The sequence below is a fragment of the Macrobrachium nipponense genome, chromosome 17 (genome assembly GCF_015104395.2).
Source record: "Macrobrachium nipponense isolate FS-2020 chromosome 17, ASM1510439v2, whole genome shotgun sequence".
In the NCBI taxonomy this organism is placed as follows: Eukaryota; Metazoa; Arthropoda; class Malacostraca; order Decapoda; family Palaemonidae; genus Macrobrachium; species Macrobrachium nipponense.
The window spans coordinates 53,968,773-53,987,630 of record NC_087210.1 but is presented as its reverse complement, the minus strand read 5'-3'; the positions used below and the strand labels follow the sequence as shown (position 1 = coordinate 53,987,630).

The 18,858-nt window shown below is 46.4% G+C and overlaps 1 protein-coding gene across 1 annotated transcript in view; it reads right to left on the bottom strand.

Moving 5' to 3' along the window:
• Positions 1-250: 250 nt before the first annotated feature.
• The window catches only part of LOC135196232 (ribosome biogenesis protein NSA2 homolog), a 26,941-nt gene continuing 8,333 nt past the window's right edge, over positions 251-18,858 (bottom strand). The window contains 5 exon segments of the mRNA XM_064222879.1: positions 251-416; positions 1,020-1,150; positions 2,250-2,336; positions 2,456-2,633; positions 3,685-4,595. Coding sequence (XP_064078949.1) covers positions 273-416; positions 1,020-1,150; positions 2,250-2,336; positions 2,456-2,633; positions 3,685-4,497 — 1,353 coding nt within the window. The 5' untranslated portion in view covers positions 4,498-4,595 and the 3' untranslated portion in view covers positions 251-272.

Here is an 18,858-nt window from a genome sequence, read left to right as displayed (position 1 = left end):
AGTGACAGAACGAACTCCATAAGTAAGATGTTGAGTATTCCATAAAGAATGCTGTTCCTGCAATACATTTTTGATCCAATGTTTGCTTTGTCTAAAAGTACAAGATGCAGACATTAAATTCCAGTTAAACTTCACACTACCAAACTACAGGAGATTTGTGTCCCGTTCTGTATGTTTAAGATTTTGCAAGAAGTACAATGATGCTGATTAATAGAACATTCCAAAGTAAATGGCAAATAAATACAAACGATGCAAGTACCTAGAATAATACTTTATTCTGGCTTATTGAAAACAAAGGTAAGATGACAACATCCACAGTACTGGCGATCAAACATATTTGCCATGAATACACCAGCACCACATTCCTCACTTGGACACTCTCGTCGCTGGCGGGTAATCTTCCCATTATCATCAACCTGAAAAAACAAAACCAAAAGCTAACATCTAGCCTGAAAAATATTAGGAATAAATAGCAAGCCATACCCATTTTTAAAACCTTTGTCTTGTAAATTCTAATTTTACACTCTGTGTTACCGAAACTCAACCATTTATTGTGACTTGCCATATAAAAACTGCATATCTAACAAACCTCCCATAAATTAAAAATACCATACATACTATCAAGTTAACCATAATGAAGCAAGAGAGTAAACTGTACTCATGGAATACTCTATTTGTTTGCTTTAATGCTACTCTGCCAAAGCTCAATACTGAAAATCTGCAACTTATTGTGAAAGGAGAGAAAAATCTGATTTTCTTAGAACTACTTCCTTTACTGTTAATTTTCCTTTAAAGCAATATTGAAAACCATCATGTATTGAATTGAATTGAATTTATAAAATTTGTGGCCATTTGCCACGCGCCGGAAAACCATCATGTGAGAAGCTTCAAAACAACTGTGTTATAGTACTGAGAATTAGTAGAAAAAGGGCTGTAAAGTTATGGTAAAATGGATACTCTTCAGAGTTGGGATGTATTTCATCAAGTGTCAGTACGGCTATAACACTAGCAATACAGACCTTGTAATATTTCAGCACAGCCAGTTTAACTTTCTTATGCTTATGCTTAATCTTCTTTGGGGTGGTGTAATTCTTCTTCTTGCGTTTCTTGGCACCACCACGAAGTCGCAGTACCAAATGAAGTGTAGATTCTGTAAGGAAACAAAAAACCTTAAAATGCTTTAGGCCTCCAGACTTTTCAAAAAGGCGAAAAATACACAGTACGTACTAATTTTTCTTCTACCTTTAACTGAATTATTATACTTACTGCTCATGTTTTGATGTTTACTTTGTTACCAAACATCTAATTACAGTACAGTATTGCACTGGGTTGCATTATATTTACCAATTGATTGACTGCCTTCATATAAATAAAAAGACAAGGCTTTTTTTTTTTGCCTAACCCAGTTTAAATAGCCACCCATGTAGCTAATAAACTAATTATTGTTGCAACAAACCAAATCCCGTACGGTGATCACAAAATGTAAATGAATTAAAGGTGTACTGAAAATGTCACCCTGACATCTAACTGAACATAAAATAAAACTAACAACATTTTGTTTCTTCATAAGACTTTTGCATCTTAACTGTTTAATTTAGTGAATTCATATTTACATTTCAACATTTAAAGTTAGTGTACCGTTATATGCTCACATCATTCAGTAACAAGTAATTAAAAGTACAGCAATGATAAAACCTATAGAACAGAGGTAACCCCATGTGTCTATCATTAATTTATCTTTCATCTACAATATTAATTAAATTTCGGGTATACAGTATCTTATTCCTTAATTATAACCATGTAAACTGGATAAACAAAGGGGCCAACCTTAGTGCTTTCTCAACATATACATGTACTTCCACAAGCAGTTCCAAATAGCATTATACAACTTATAACTGAGAAGCCTCTCTCCTATTACATGGTGGCATCAGCAACTGAACTACGATCAGCTTAAAAAGAAAAGAGCAAGTAATTACTGGCTTTGTAGCCAAAACCCACACCCACCCTTCTGTACTTTGCATTACATTTGGTGTTATTTCCATGATTTTCTGGAACCCGGCAAATGCCTTGTACAAGGTAAAAAGTCAAATTACTTTATTTTTTGCTGCAATCTTGTGTACAAAGCCACCAACATGCACAGTAAACTAGATAGTCATGTTTATGTCTTAGAGTAAGACTTCTAAAGTGTCAGGCCTCCTCTAATAACTGGTCCATTAAGACTGTGGGAAGAAAGTTAACCATAGACTTACCCTTTTGAATGTTATAATCAGAAAGTGTGCGACCGTCTTCAAGCTGTTTTCCAGCAAAAATCAATCGCTGTTGATCTGGAGGAATACCTGAAATAAAAAAAATATTTTAATTATCACAAAAACTTTGAATGTTCCATGATCCTGGTAATCAATACACAAAAATGATGAATCGAATGACAACTTTTTAAGCTTATGAAGTCACTTACCCTCCTTGTCCTGAATTTTGGCTTTGACATTTTCAATGGTATCAGATGGCTCGACCTCAAGGGTGATGGTCTTGCCAGTGAGAGTTTTAACGAAGATCTGCATCTTGGCTATTCTGAAATGGAAAACAGAAAAAGGCAAGAGTGAGGGTAGGCCAACTCAGAAGTTTGAACATATAAACTCAACATTCTTCATGTAAACATGCAGGGAATGAAATAAATTAATCATTGAACTTGTAACTGATCCAGGTTTTGCTTCTATTCACTCCCTACGCTGTAATAATAGGAACGGAATATAAAGTTTAGGCCAAAGACCAAACACTGGGACCTACCCTTCAGTTCTAGAAAGGAAATTGATAGTAGTAAGGTTTGAAAGGTTAATAAGAAAATTTGGCAGTTGCACTATGGAATAATTGTTAGGAAAGGGTGGATAGCAAAATGGCAGAAAGATATGAATGGAGGTATAGTACAAGGAATGAAAAAGGTTGAAGCTACGGGCCAAAGGGAAGCTGCAAAGAACTTTGTGTAATGCCTACAGTATACCCTATGGGGGGGACTAACAGTGAAATGTAAATGTGGGAAATATCTTTTACTACCTACAATTTGCACTAATTTCCTTAAAATCATACAAAGAAAAGTGCTTCTTTACAGAATATACATCTTTTGTTTTTGTTATAAGAGCATCCTCATTTTCCTTTACGGTTTGTCATAATAACTTTTACTCAAGCAACAGTGATATACCTCATGGAGAGAAAAGCTTCAAGATGAAGGCAACAAATGTTCAATACTACATAAATGAAAAATGAAGGACTGACTAGAAGCAGTAACAGACACCCTTTGCAAGTGAACTGGTTAACTTACACAAAGGAGCTCATGATTTGCCCTTTTGGCATCCATAATTTTACCTAAATGGGAGACCAGGATGTAACTTTTTGGCAGCCATAATTTTCAGCCATTCCTGAAAACCTTGGGTTAAGTGATACGGGAGTAGAGAGGAGGAGAAGAGAGAGAGAGAGAAGAGAGAGAGAGAGAGAGGAGAAAAGAAAAGAAGAAAAAAGGAAGAAGAGAGAAGAGAGAGAGAGGGAGAGAAACACTTGTATATATAGGTATTTCTTTTTTTAAAAACAAATCACACTGGCAGAGTATCAAAAGAGTGAGCAAGTCATTTGTGTTAAATAAAACACTAGCTGTAATTACTATTTATTCTCTTGAATAGTTACATAATAAAGAACTGGTTTCTTATTCCTAGGTCCTCTAATGAATTATACCAACAACACTGCATTAATACAGCCATCGTTTTCTGGATTATTTGTAACTTGCGCAAATTTACCCCAGACCACTTTACCACTCTGAGTTACCAGTCCAAGTTCACTAATGTTTACCTCTATTACTGTACCCTTAGTTATAACACCCAAAGTTGTGTACATTGTTGAACTGGGATTCTTCTTAACACCAAGAATAGGCAAATGAAATGTGGCTTTTAATTCAGGATGAGTAACGTGAGCTTTCTTGAATCTCAACGCCATAGGACGAATAAACCTTTCAAATTTGGGTGGCTTTCTTGTGAAGTTCTCACCAACAAATGTCACTTTCTTTACAAGTCGCTTCCATGCCTTCTTTTTTCTTTTACCTGTCTTGATCACTTTAAATACCTCTTCCTCTGCTTGAGCTCTTACAGCTGGGAGAGGTACATCCCATTTACCAGCCTTTTCTTTCCTTTTCTGCTTTATCATATTTGAAAGAACTTTAGCACGAGTTTGGCCCTCACGATCCAGCAAGTACGATGGCACAGCCCCCTCTGGTACTGCTTCCTTATCCTTTCTTTTGCTTAATTTCTCTTCATGAGCCTTTATGGTCTTTTTCATCTGTACCTTTTCTGAATATCTCTGTTTCTGGTACAGTTTGGCCTTCAAGCCATGCAGCTTTTGTGCCTTTTTAGATCTTTCATGAGGTTCTCTCCCTTCTTTTTTCCTTTTCTTTTCTTCATAATTAAAACGTCTACCATGACGTTTTCGATGAAGCTCAATGTGTTCGTTCTGCGGCATTTTGCGTCTTCTTCAAAAATACCAACTAGCTGTATTACCAAGCCTGGGTTTCACGTATCTTACAGATCAAACAATAAGTCGACAGCACTGGACACTACCTGTGGAGAGACAAGGAGGCACATTAGTAAGCACTCCAAGTCTCTCCAAGGAATTATTCTACACCAGACTTGAAGCTACACACTGCTACATAAATATAGACAAGTAGTCAAAGACAAAATACATTTTTAAACTCTACTGGTGTGTAATCTTATACCAATACTGATGCACTGACTAATGAATTTTTTCTTTAAGAAAATTTACATGATAATAGTTAATGGTTACCACCTTCTTATGATTTGAGCTAACGTTTAATTTAGATATGGAAAAAAAATTCTTTAAATATGTAGTTATACCCCCCAAACCCATTGCATCTATAGTTTCACCACCACAAAGAGACCCCTCTGCAAACCTCTTTGTGGTGGTGAAACTATAGATGCAAAGGGTTTGGGGGGTAAAACTACATAATTTAAGATCTTTTTTCCATATCTAAATTAAACGTTTGCTCAAATCATAAGAAGGTGGTAACCATTAACTATTATCATGTAAATTTTCTTAATTAAAGAAAAAATTCATTAGTCAGTCCATCAGTATTGGTATAAGATTACATACCAGTAGAGTCATGGTTTGAAGTTAATTCATTTTTACCTTGCTTATTTGATTGTAATTAGACACATTTTAGTCTTAATTCACTCCACACTGAACTTGAACCACGTTGCTGTTCCTGGTTCTTAAGTACTACTCACTTCGCAAACACAGGACGGGCAGCAGACGACAGCACTGATTATGGGTGCAAAGCTTTATTCCCTTAATTGTTTACTTTACTCATTATTTAGTTTAACTACTTCAAAATGTTTATTTAATTCATGTATATTATCCCTTATTTGCAACCAAATTAACCCCGAAAAATTACAAATATTTCAACTGTTTCCATGAATTCTAGTTGTCATAGTAATGCAGAAATGAAATTGCTGTATTATGTATATATACTACAAATAGATACGCTAATTTCACTTATTTCCCCGGTTTTGTGTAAGTCTCATTACCCAGTTTGGAGAAAACACATAATTGTCAAAACTGATAAACAATTGAAGAGCGCAAAAAGCTGCAAAGAATGCCATAGTCCCCTTCGATAGTATGGTTAGAGGTCAGGTGTACGACTGTTGTGATGAAAGTGTCCCAGTGTCTATGGGTACAAGTGGTGTGCGGATTTAGCACAGGAAATGGGAAGTTTATCGACACAAGCAACTCTGCAAACATCGACATGGCGTCAATCTTCTAATTATTCCGAGTTGTAAGTAAAAATTTCAAAAGCGTTTTTGGTGGTGTGGGCACTGTGCCACCCCCATTTTCATTACCCTCTGTTTAAATCTTAAAATATGGCCTTAATTTCTAACTTTGGAGAAAATACTTATTTCAAAAGGAGAGTATAAGTCTTTAGCTCCTTCTCTCACCAACAACAACTCGTGACTGATGACCATCTCTGATGTAAGGACGCGTCAAAAGTACTTTTTCGGAGGGTGGCCTACCCGTGGTAGTCAGCGAGTTGGCCAGTCCACGCGGTGTTTTACCTTAGGGTAAAAAACAGCATGGACTGGCTCAACTCAACGACGGTCACAGCTGGACACCCTCAGAAAAATGACAATTTGTCGAAAATTGCATTTTTCCTAACTATACAAACCTGAGGTCCTTTAACAATAGGAAGTAGCTAGCGGCAGCTGGAACGGTCGTAAGCTTCGAACAAGGGGAGAACGGTAGTTAACTGCTTGTCCGATCGTCGCGCGCCGCGCGACTGGGAGGTAAACAAATCACTTTTGCTTTTGGCCCATGCAAAATACGCAGAGTGAGGGGTGCATGAGGAGGGACTTTATGTTAAAGGACCTCAGGTTTGTATAGTTAGGAAAAATGCAATTTTCGACAAATTGTCATTTGTTCCGATACGTAATACAAACCATCGGTCCTTTAACAATAGGAAGACTCACTTCTTGGTGGGTGGAATCTGAGTCTTTTGATGAACAGACTGGTGTTCGTCCATCCCTGGAATGCCTCCCTGGTCGTAAGAGCGAGGGAGGGATCCAAGCCTCTGTCCGATTGATCGGGGTGTGCACCGCAGGATCAATGGTCAGTACCTCTGGGCCGAGTACTAAGAGAGAGGCAAGCGTATCTCTTCGTACCAGCATGTAAGAACTTTTTCCTTTACATGAGCCCAAAATGTAAAGTAATGGGTTGTTCTCATGTTGGCATCCACTTCTCCCCCTTGTTGGAGAAGTGGTGGATATTTACTCCTATCTCTAGTTAAAGAGATAGGATGAGCTCTGTTTGAATAGCTTACCTGCATCTGACTTCCTTTCCAGCAAGGTAACGACCGTATCCCTCTGCCCACAGGTAGAGGTAGAAAAAGATGGTGAAGAGAAGCCAGTCACTCTCTCATTCACACATGCATTCTCCCAGTCATACCAGGAATCGATGCTGTTTCTGCCTGCTCGGGTGCTGGGGTAAGCTTACACAACGTGTTGAGCAGCCACCACAGGTCCCAAGGAAAAAGTATCCAAGGACTTGTGGGCAATATCCCGAAGGTAGAAGGACGTGAAGGTGGTCTGGTTGGCCCAGACACCTGCCTTCAGGACCTGCGCCACGGAGGAGAAGTCTTACTGGAACGCTAAGGAGGGTCCGATACCTCTGACTTTCGTCCGGGCTCTCGTCGGTAGCGTACGGAATGTCGTCGCTACCATCAGCTTCGTAACGCTCTCCTGATCACCTCACGTAGCCAGAAAGAAAGCGTGTTCTTGGAGACTTCTTTCTTGGTGACCCCAGTGCTAACGAAGAGGCGTCGACACTCAGGCCTGAGATGTCGAGTTCTCTTCAGATAGCGCCGTAGCGCCCTCACAGGACAAAGCAGCATCTCATCCGCATCGTTGATCTGTTAAAGTCCAGCAGGGAGGGGATCGTGAAAGACTCGAACCTGTCGTCAGGGATCGACGGATTATGAGTCTTAGCTACGAAGTTCGGGACGAAATCGAGCGTCACAGATCCCCAGCCTCTGGTAATGTTTAACCTCATAAGAAAGGCCAGTGTAGTTCCCCTACTCTCTTCGCCGATGCCAGGGGCCAGCAAGAAGAGGGTCTTGAGGGTCAGATCCCTGTCTGACGACTCTCGGAGTGGCTCGAACGGTGCTCGAGTCAGACTCCTAAGGACGAGAGTCACGTCCCACGCAGGGGGCCTGAGTTCCTGGGTGGGCAAGACCTTTCGAAGCTCCTCATTAGCAAGGATATCTCGAACGAATTCGTGATATCCAGTCCCCTCAGTTTTAGGACGAGAGCCAGAGCGGCTCTATATCCCTTAACTGTGGGTACTGAGAGGAGCTTCTCGGCGGAAAGAAGAAACACGAGGAAATCGCTACCTGTGAAGAGTGGCTATGGAAGGAGACAAACCCTGTCTACGGGACACCAACCACAAGAAGAGGCCCACTTCCCCTGGTACACAGCTGCAGGGGACTGTTCTGCCGGGTCCAGCCATCTCTTGTTGCTGGCGCTACGGAGAAAAAGCCTCTCGTTTCGAAAGAGATGGTGGAAATAACAGCCAGCCGTGAAGTTGAAGGGACTGGGACCTGCGCGGTGGTACCGTTCTTACGTGTGGATGGGCTAGAAGGTTGGCCCAAGTTGGGTAGCTCTTCCGGTTCGTTGCAAGAAGAGGCCAGCAGGTTCCGGATACCAACGGGGCTTGGAGGCCGTTTGGGAGCCACCAGGGTCATTCTGAGATTGGGAGTGACCAGCGCTCGACTGATCACTTTCCGAAATCAGGAACAGAAGGGGAGGAAAAGGCGAGCGAAGAGGGTTGTCCCAGGGGTGTTGGAGAGCGTCCTTCTGCAGCTGCCCATGGGTCCGCACGGGCCGAGGAGACAAACCCTGTCTTCTGTTGTGCCGGTGGCGAAAGGTCTACGACCGGTCGGCCCCCCACAGGTTGAAGAGCCTTTCCGCCACATCTTGGTGTAGAGACCCATTCGGTCCATATCACATGATCCCGACGGCTGAGCTTGTCTGCTAATACATTCCTCTTGCCTGGAAATGTAGCGCTGCTGACAGCCTATCGAGTAGAGCCGTGGCCACTCTGCACCGCACCTCAAAAACTGATGGAGCGGAAGAGACATAGCCCCCCCTGTTGTTGACATATGCCACTACTGTGGTGTTGTCGCAATCAACACAACTGAGTGTCCCACCAAAGCGGTCCCGAAATCTCGGAGAGCGTTGAACGCCGCCTTGAGTTCCAGGGACATTGAGTGAAGGTGTTGCTTTTCGTGATGGTCCCCACACACCTGCAGTCAGGCAACCCTCAGGTGTGCGCCCATCCCTCGTCGAGGCGTCTGAGACAGAAAGCATCTCGGGGAGGGAGTGCGCCTCTTTTATGGGCAATCCTCTTAAGAGGTTCTTGCGTCGAGCCACCAGGCTAGGTCCTGCCTCACCTTGTCCGGAATTAGCCACGGAAAAGTTAAGGAGGATCCTTGGTCTAGGGACCAACTTCTCCCTTAGCTCCACGGAAGAGACCGCAGGTGAAGACGCCCCCGTGAGGGGACTACCTCTCGAGTGACGACAGTATGGCCGATCACGACTTGCCCATTGCTGGTGCTGCCTTTTCCTGCCGCGACAGGGAAACGGCGGCTGCCTCCCTGAATTGCTTGTGATACGCAAGTCTGCGGGACAAAAGGATTGCCTGCTACCGTATCTATCAGCATACCAGGTACTTCATCTTCTGTCTGGGTTCGAGATCGGGCATGACTCGTAGTTATCACGATACCGAGATCGCGACAAAAACTTGAGGAGCGATCTCTGTCTTAGCAACTGCGAGCAGGGGAGCTCGCCAGGACTAGCCAATCGTCGAGATACCTCAGAAGACGTATCCCGTTCGAATGGGCCCAAGCCGACACCAGAAGTGAACACTCCGCGTGAACACCTGTGGGGCGGTTTGAGAGACCGAAACAAAGTGCCCTGAATTGGTACACCGTCCCGTCGAAGATGAAGCGGAGGTACTTTCTGGAGGACTGATGGATGGGTATTTGAAAATACGCGTCCTTCAGGTCCACCGAAAGCATGAAATCGTTCCCCCTGATCGAGTCGAGCACTGAGCGTGCCGACTCCATCGTGAACCGCGTCGTGCGAACGAAGCGGTTCAGGGGAGAGAGGTCTATCACCGGGCGCCAGCCCCCGATGGCCTTCTCCACTAGGAAGAGGCGGTTGTAAAAGCCTGGTGACTGGTCCTCCACGATTTCCACAGCTCGTTTTCGCCAGCATGGTCTTGATCTCCTGTCGAAGAGCGTTGTCCTTTGCTGATCCCCGGACATAGGTCTGTAGATGGACCGGTTTGGAGATGAGGGGGGCCGAGACTCGAAGGGTAGTAGATATCCCTCCGAAGGACGTCTACTATCCAGTTCTCGGCGCCGTAGCGCTGCCAAGTCGCCCAATGGCTCGCCAGGACACCCCCCCCACTTCCGGCAGCAGGTGAGGGGAACGCCGTCCCTAGCGTTTCCCTCCTCGTTCGACTTCTTTCCAGCACTTCCTCGGGGAAAGGAGGGCTGGGAGGAGGGCTGATTGGCGGCCTCCTCTCGCAGAAGTCGAAACAACTGGAGTCTTCACACGGGGTTTGGACGGTGCAACCGTCTTCGCCGCCGTGGAAGCGCTAGCCAAGCTCTTTGGTTTGGCCGCAGTTACTCGAGGTTGCCCAGAAACCTTCGAGACTGCCTGGTGGACTAAGCGGTCACTCTCGTCAGTGCGCCGCCGTTCCACCGCAGCGTCCACCATCTCTCCAGGAAAGAGAGCTGGGGAACTCCTAAGAGGTCCATTTCTTAGCCCGAGTGCCGCCTCACGCCCAGCCCCCCCCCCCTTGGTCACTCGGGTAAGGACTGCGTCCCTACGCCGAAGAACCAAGTTGGCCCACAGGTTAGCAGTCTGATGGGCGAGGTAAGAGATTGCTCTTCCTCCAGACTGGCACAGTCTCCTGAAGGAAGCGTCGTCTTCGAGAGCAGAACTCCCGGAGCCGGCCGCCACCTTGGATATTGTGAGGGACCACAATCCAACCAGGAAACTGCCTGGAATGCTGCCATAGCGGTAGATTCCAGGGCAAGTGCCTCCTGCTGCGAGAACCATAGGTTCTCCGACAGGAGCTGCTGCAGGGACACACCTGGAGTCAGCCTCGCTAACTCCGGGTTAACCTGTTTCGGCAGTATCGGGTCTTCTGATGGCACGTAAAAACGCCTCTGCCGCTGTAGAGGAGGAGGAAGCAGCTTAGAGGACCGTCCGGATTTTAGCGAGTCCTCCCGTCCTGAGACGAGATTCTCCACCTGATCCAGGACTGAGTCCGCAAGCTCTGATCGTGGCAACCCCATCATCATTTTGGGCTCCCTCTTGGGACCCCAAAATGACTCGAGCCGGGACGTGGGCTCTGATGGTGGTAGCGGCGATCCTTCCGCGAGGCCATTATGCAGACGCATCAGCTTAATGACTTCCGCGAAGTTCCTCTGTATCTCGGGCGTCACAGCGTCCTGTGGAGTAGGACCGTCCAGTCCCTCCAACAAGAGCATATCCCTCGATACTCCTCCTTCAGAAGGAGGAACAGCGACAGACCCCTGACGGTCGCCTCCACTACTTGCGCGTACGTCCTGGTCGGTCCTAAGACCGTGCCTGAGCCGTACGGCGTCATAGCTGGATCACGAGCGGCGCACCTCTCGTGATCGCTCCTTGGTACCTCGCTCCTCCCGGTATAGCCCGAGGAGGTGAAGGTATAGGAGAGGCAGACCTGACGCTCCCCCCGGCGCTCGCTGGCAGGACCAGCGTGCGCAGAGGGCTGCTGCCGATCGTCAACCCGCGGTGACGGTCTAGCAGCAGGCCTAGCGTCGCCGCTCGCCTGGGGGCGATTTGGCTCGGCTGAGAAACGTCGAGGGACCGCTCTCTAGCGTCAGGCGAGCTGCCGCTGGGTCACCGTCTCGCCCGGGGGGGGGGGTCCCATCGGGAGCGGCGGACGGGTGACCTGCTAGGCTCCCTTTCGCGTCGAGACCGGCCAGCGTCCTCTCGGCGCGGTCAAACCGCTGGTACTAGCCGTGCTGGTACGGCGGGCCGTGGGACTCCTTCCTCGCCTCCAACCCGTTGGCCGGTCATGGGACCGTCACGTCAGCCCGAGCAGCCGGGCTGGTCGCTGCGAGAGCGTCCAGTGGCCTGGCAGAGTCGTGTGCACGACTCTCGCCAGTCTTCTGCTACCGTGCCGCTGTCTTGACGGCGAGCGAGCTCGGCCGTCGAAACTTTGGCTGGACGGTCCTCTTAGAGAGCGTCCACTCGGTGCTTCTCGCGAACGAGAAGCAGCCGAGACGGAACCTGGCTTAGCGGCAGAACCACTAGCACGAGGTGGAGGACGCACCAGCCGAAGCTGATGCACCTCTGGTCCCGTCGACTTCTTTCTTTGCAGAAGAAGCGACGGGCCCCCGCACCCCGAAGGAACAGGAGACCAGCGAGAGAAGCTCCCCAGTCGCCTAAGCGAGCCGGGCCCTTAGAAGATCCCGAAAGGAGTTCTTATTAGGGGGGGAGGAGGCAACCTTCTTCTTCTTCGGCTGTTTGGCCTTAGAAGTCGAAGGGAAGGAGAGGCAGCAGACGACGAAGAAGACGATGAAGACGATGCACGACACTCCCTCTTCCTCTTCTTCTTCGCCAGGCTCCGCAGGACAGACGTCAGGTCTTCCATCCATGGAGGGAGCGGGGCAGTTGCCGAAAGCGGAAACAGGGCCCGACTGCACCTGTCCGGAAGGACTGAGACTGTTACAGCAACCAGCAGCGGAACGGCAGGAACAGTCCGGGAACAGCAGGAACAGCAGGAACATCTGAAATTGAATGTGCACCTGAAAAGGAAAGAGTCGCTGGAGCGGCCACAGGTACGGGCAGGCACGGCAGTACTAAGGGAGAGCCAGGTGCGTCCTGTCGACAGTCACCGACATCCGTGGCACTGGCGGCAGGTCTAGGGGGGTACTCTTGGGGCAGCGGAAGTCCGGGTCGGCAAAGGAAAAAATCCAGGTGGTGTGGCATCGTCCTCTTTTGGAACGGCGGCAATTGGTTTTGTACTGCCACCGTGGGTGTCCACCGACATTATGTGAGCGTATATACAAGATGTGGCATCTCATACGCAGGGTAGTTAATGTGGGTCGGTCGTGGTGGTCACCGCACCATGAGTGACCACGGCCGACCCCGCCCAACCGCTGTAACAACCCCTGGATGCTGGCCACTCCCTGCCGTCCCAGCGACTCCCACACCTGTCCAAGTCGTCCTTCGCTGCTGACACACCTGCGGAGACAAGAGTCGGTTTAATAGGAGGGGCTTCCCCGCGCCATGGGGGGCGAAATTCCCCCCCCAGAGCGGGACAGAAGACCCCGAATACAACTGTACGTCCCGGGTAGCGGGCGCCCTCCTCCACACTCGACGGATCGAGAGAGGGAAACGGACTCCGCTACCCCCCCCCCCCGCAGGGGAAGGCGCAAACCGTGGGGGCTGGCCGGGAGGCAGGAAGAGGACGAAGTGGTCCGTCACCAAAGGAGTTCACTGGACTTTCCGATGACTTGCTTGGCCGCCTAAGTCTCTTCCTTGCCCTCGTACAGCACCACTGCGCCCTCGGACCAATCCATACAAAACCATACATGGCTCGTTACGAGAGCTCTCGCCCTCGACAACGAGTACAAACCCTCGTGGGGGGGTCCACCTCCACAAAGGACCTGAACCCCCCACATTTACGTCCTTCCCGCCACCCGGGACACTCTACTGGGCGACTGGAGGGCGCGGTGAAATTTCAATTTCCTCTGATTCACCTCATTGTAATCAATTGAAATAGAGAAAAAGTACTTTACTATCACTCTGATAAACCAAGAAAATAGAAACCAAAATACTCAAGAATTGAAGCAAACGACAAGCGGCGAGAGCGATGGCGAACACGTTCCTTCCCACACAAAGGCGAAAGCAAAAGTGGTTATGTTTACCTCCCAGTCGCGCGGCGCGCGACGATCGGACAAGCAGTTAACTACCGTTCTCCCCTTGTTCGGAAGCTTACGACCGTTCCAGCTGCGCTAGCTACTCCTATTTGTTAAAGGACGCGATGGTTTGTATTACGTATCGGAACAAAGTACTTATAAAGCGTCCTGACACCGGAGATGGGCATCAGTCGCCACTTGTTTGTTTTGTGAGAGACTGAGGTTTAAAAGACCCTCTACTCCTTTCGAAGTAAGTATTTTCTCCAAAGTTAGAAATTTAGGCCAAATTTAAAGCATTAAACAGAGAGTAGTGAAAAGGGTGGCCCACGCAGTGCAAAAACTTGATTGACAACTAAGCAGCATACTTAATATGGGTTTCAGACACAGTGCAAGCAGTTTTTGGCAATATCTCATCTCATCTCTCTCTCTCTCTCTCTCTCGCTTGCTTCTCCCTCTCTCTCTGTGTTGCCCAAATTGGTGTGTGTTCACCCCTCCAAACTGGGTATAGACTTACACAAAACGTGGAAATTGGTGAAAAACTAGGCCTATGTATTGAAAGTAATATATACATAAAATATTAAGCAATTGTTTTATCATTACTGCATTTACTATGACAACTAGAATTCATGGAAACAGTTTATGATAATGCATAGACATATGTGTGAAGCTCCACTAATGTGGCAACAATGATTTTGCCCATTCTTAGCATGCAAACATTAACGGTATTTATTTATTTCTGGCATAGTTATTAAAAAAAAAATCAAAAAATACTGATATAGTACTTAAATCAATGAAAAGTGCTGAAAAAAAAAAAAAAAAAAAAAAATTACAATCCTCATAATCCGTGTCTGTTCCGCATATGGTTTTCGGCAGCCAGATGTTCAACAAGGTTAGAAACATTGGATTGTATCTACTTTAGAAATGGGGTAAAACACTGCATGGCCTGGATCAACTCAACTATGATCATAGCATGCCCCACCCTCCAAAAAAGTACTTATAACACGTCCTGACACCGGAGATGGCATCAGTCGCAACTTCTTGTTGGTGAGAAACGGAGCTAAAGACCTCTACTCTCCTTTCGAAGTAGGTATTTCTCCAGTTAACCCTTAAATTAAAGGCCAAATTTAAAGCATTCCAACTAGGGTAGTGAACAGGGTGTCCCACGGCAGTGCAAAACCTCACCAAACGCTTTCGAAATTTTACTTACGCTTCATTTTTTTTTTTTTTTTTTTAGAAGATTGACGCCATCTCGATGTTTACGGAGTCACTTGTGTTTCAACAAACTTCCCATTTCCTGAGATAAATCCACACACCATTGTACCACAGACGCTGGGGGCACTTTCATCACAACAATCGGAACACGGTCCCTTACCAAACGTTTTTTAGAGTAAACAACTGTTTCTGGTAGAAGACAACAACGAAAACGTGCACTAGATTATTTTTTCAAAATAATTAGTAAAACATCAATATTTTACATATTTATGAGATTGATTGTAAAACATTCGCTATTGAGAAAAGTAACTCTATTCTGACTCAAATTAAGTAATTATTTTCGGAAATTTAGAACGTTCTCTAAAGTTCTGTATTATGACGTTCACGACATCTTGACTTGCGTACCTATTGTAAATATTTGCTATACTCCACCTTTCTTGCAGAACAGAGTTTACAATTATTCATGCAGATTGTTATCAGCAATTCATGTATTGTTATAATCGTAATGCGCATATATATCTTTATTATTTACTTTCTGGATATATGAAGACGTTTTACTGCCACCGATTACCGCCGTAGTGTGATGCAATCGCTTTCGGTCCCTGGGCCTCCGTCTGTTTTCGCACCATAAGAAATATGGGCCGAATTTGCAATGACCAGAAAGTTGTTAAACAGAAAGTTAGCACATTGAGGGGCATATGTTTTGATTGAGAAAAAACAAATTTATACAATAGCTGGCTTTGTAAAAAAATACTTGATTACAAAAAAACTTGATGCCAACTAATCAGCATACCTACTGTGGGTTTCAGAGACAGGTGCAAGAACGTTTTTTGGCACTATTATTTCCGTAACGAACACTCGTATCAGAACGAGATTTTGCTATAGTGCATTACACCCAGTGCCGTAATTTTTAAGAGTATCGTGAATCACTAATCGTAAAGAATAACAACACTTGTCCTTGTACCAAGAGACAAAAACTTCATTATCCAGAAATGGAAACAAATACTCATAAAAACCTCCACCTAACCCCCCCCCCCCCCTTCCACCGCCCCACCCATTTCTTCTTCCTTCCTCTCTCTCTCTCTCTCTCTCTCTCTCTCTCTCTCTCTCTCTCTCTCTCTCTTCTCTATGTTGCCAATTCGGTATGTGTTCACCCTCCCCCCCCCAAACTGGGTATATGACTATACACAAAACGTGGAAAATTGGTGAAATTTTTTAAGCTATGTATTGGAAGTATATATACAAAATATTAAAGCAATTCAGCATTATTGCATTACTATGACAACTAGAATTAATGGAAACAGTTTATATTAATGCATCGGCGTATGTGTGAAGCTCCACTAATGTGGCAACGATGATTTTGCCATTCTTAGCATGCAAACATTAAAGGTTACATTCATTTCTGGCATACTGTTATTAAAAAAATCAAAATACTAATATAGACTTAAATCATGAAAAGTGATAGAAAAAAAAAAAAAAAAAAAAAAAAATTATAATCTAATTATCCGTAGTCTGCTCTCTATTGTTTTCAGGCAGCCAGATGTACAACAAGGTTAGAAACACTGGATAGTATCTACTTTAGAAATATCTGTAATTTTTGGGGGTAATTTGGTTGCAAAAAAGGGAGGGATAATAGACATGAATTAAAATGACAATTTGTCGAAAATTGCATTTTTTCCTAACTATACAAACCTGAGGTCCTTAACAATAGGAAGTAGCTAGCGGCAGCTGGAACGGTCGTAAGCTTCGAAACAAGGGGAGAACGGTAGTTACTGCTTGTCCGACAGTCGCGCGCCGCGCGACTGGGGAGGTAAAACAAATCACACTTTGCTTTTGGCCCATGCAAAATACGCAGAGTGAGGGGTGCATGAGGAGGGGACTATATGTAAAGGAACCTCAGGTTTGTATAGTTAGGAAAAATGCAATTTTCGACAAATTGTCATTTGTTCCGATACGTAATACAAACCATCGGTCTTTAACAATATGGAAGACTCACTTCTTGGTGGGGAGGAATATGACAATTTGTCAAAATTGCATTTTTTCCTAACTATACAAACCTGGAGGTCCTTTTACAATAGGAAGGTACTAGCGGCAGCTGGATAGGTCGTAAGCTTTCGAACAAGGGGTTCGGTAGTTAACTGCTTGTCCGACAGGCGCGCGCGCGCGACTGGGAGGTAAACCAAACATCACTTTTTGCTTTTGGCCCAAGCAAAAAACTGCAGAGTGAGGGGTGGCATGAGGTGGGGCTAAGTGTAAAAGGACCTCAGGTTTGATAGTTAGGAAAAAATGCAATTTTAGACAAAATTGTCATTTGTTCCGACACGGCATACAACCTTCGTCCTTTTAACAATAGGAAGACTCACTTCTTGGTGGAGGAATCTGAGTCTTTTTTTTGTGGGGGGGGAACAGACTGGTGTTCGCCCAACCTTGGAAGCCTCCCCTGGTCGTAAGAGCGAGGGAGGGATCCAAGCCTCTGTCGATTGATCGGGGTGTGCACCGCAGGATCAATGGTCAGACCTCTGGACCCGAGTACTAAGAGAGAGGCATGCGTATCTCTTCGTACAGCAATGTAAGAACTTGTTCCTGTACAGGAGCAAATATAAGTCATGGGTTTGACTCTTGTAGGCATCCACTTCCCCCCCTTGTAGAAGGAAGTGGTGGATATTCTGCTCCTATCCCTAGTGAAAGGGATAGGATGGGGCTCTGTCATATAGCTCACCTGCATCTCGTCCTCATCCAGCGTAGTGACGACCGTGGCCCTCTGCCCACAGGTAGAGGAGGAGGAAAAGAGGGGAAGAGAGAGCCAGTCACTCACTCACTCACACATCCATCCACACAGTCACACCAGGACTCGATGCTGTTCAGCCTGCGAGGATCTGGTTAGCTACACAACTTGTTGAGCAGCCACCACGGGTCCCAAGGAAAAGGTATCCAAGGACCTGTGGGCAATATCCGAAGGTAGAAGGACGTAAAGGTAGTCTGGTTAGACCAGACCCCGCCTTCAGGACCTGCGCCACGGAGAAGTTAGTTTCTTACGAAACGCCAACGAGGGGCCAATACTTCTGACTTCGTGAGCTCTCGGACGGGACGTACGGATGTCGTCCCTACCATCAGCCTCATACGCCCTCCTGATGACCTCACGCAGCCAGAATGAAAGAGTGTTCTTGGATACTTCTTTCTTGGTGAACCCGGTGCTAACGAAGAGTTGCGTCGACACTCAGGCCTGAGGTGTCGAGTTCTCTTCAGATAGCGCCGTAGCGCCCTCACAGGGACAAAGCAGCATCTCATCCGCATCATTATCGGTGAAGTCCAATAGGGAGGGAATCGTGAATGACTCGAACCTGTCGTCAGGGATCGACGGTTTCTGAGTCTTCGCAACGAAGTTCGGGACGAAATCGAGCGTCACAGATCCCCATCCCCTGGATTGTCGTACATCATAGGAAAGACCATGAAGTTCCCCTACTCTCTTCGCCGATGCCAGGGCCAGCAAGAAGAGGGTCTTGAGGGTCAGATCCCTGTCTGACGACTCTCGAGGGCTCGAACCGGCGTTCGAGTCAGACTCCTAAGGACGAGAGTCACGTCCCACGCAGGGGGCCTGAGTTCCCTGGGTGGGCAAGTACCTTTCGAAGCTCCCTCATAAGCAAGGAGATCTCGAACGAGTTCGAGATGTCCAATCCCCTCAGTTTCAGGACGAGCGCCAAGGCGGCTCTGTATCCTTTGACTGTGGGGACTGAGAGGAGCTTCTCTCGGCGAAGAAAAACTAGGAAATCCGCTACCTGCTGAAGAGTGGCTCTGAGAGGAGATAGACCCGTCTACGACACCAACCACAGAAGACGGCCCACTTCCCCTGGTACACAGCTGCAGAGGATGACGGACGTTTCCAGCCATCTCTGTTGCTGCGCTACGAGAAAAGCCTCTCGTTCGCAAGAGATGGTGGATAACAGCCAGCCGTGGAAGACGTAGAGACTGACTGCTCGGTGGTACCGCTCGACGTGTGGCTGGGCGAGAAGGTTGTGCCAAGGGGGAATCTCTCTCGGTTCTCCTGCGAGAAGAGCACGGTCCGGATACCAAATGGCCTGTGGCCATTTGGGAGCCACCAGGATCATCCTGAGATTCGGGGT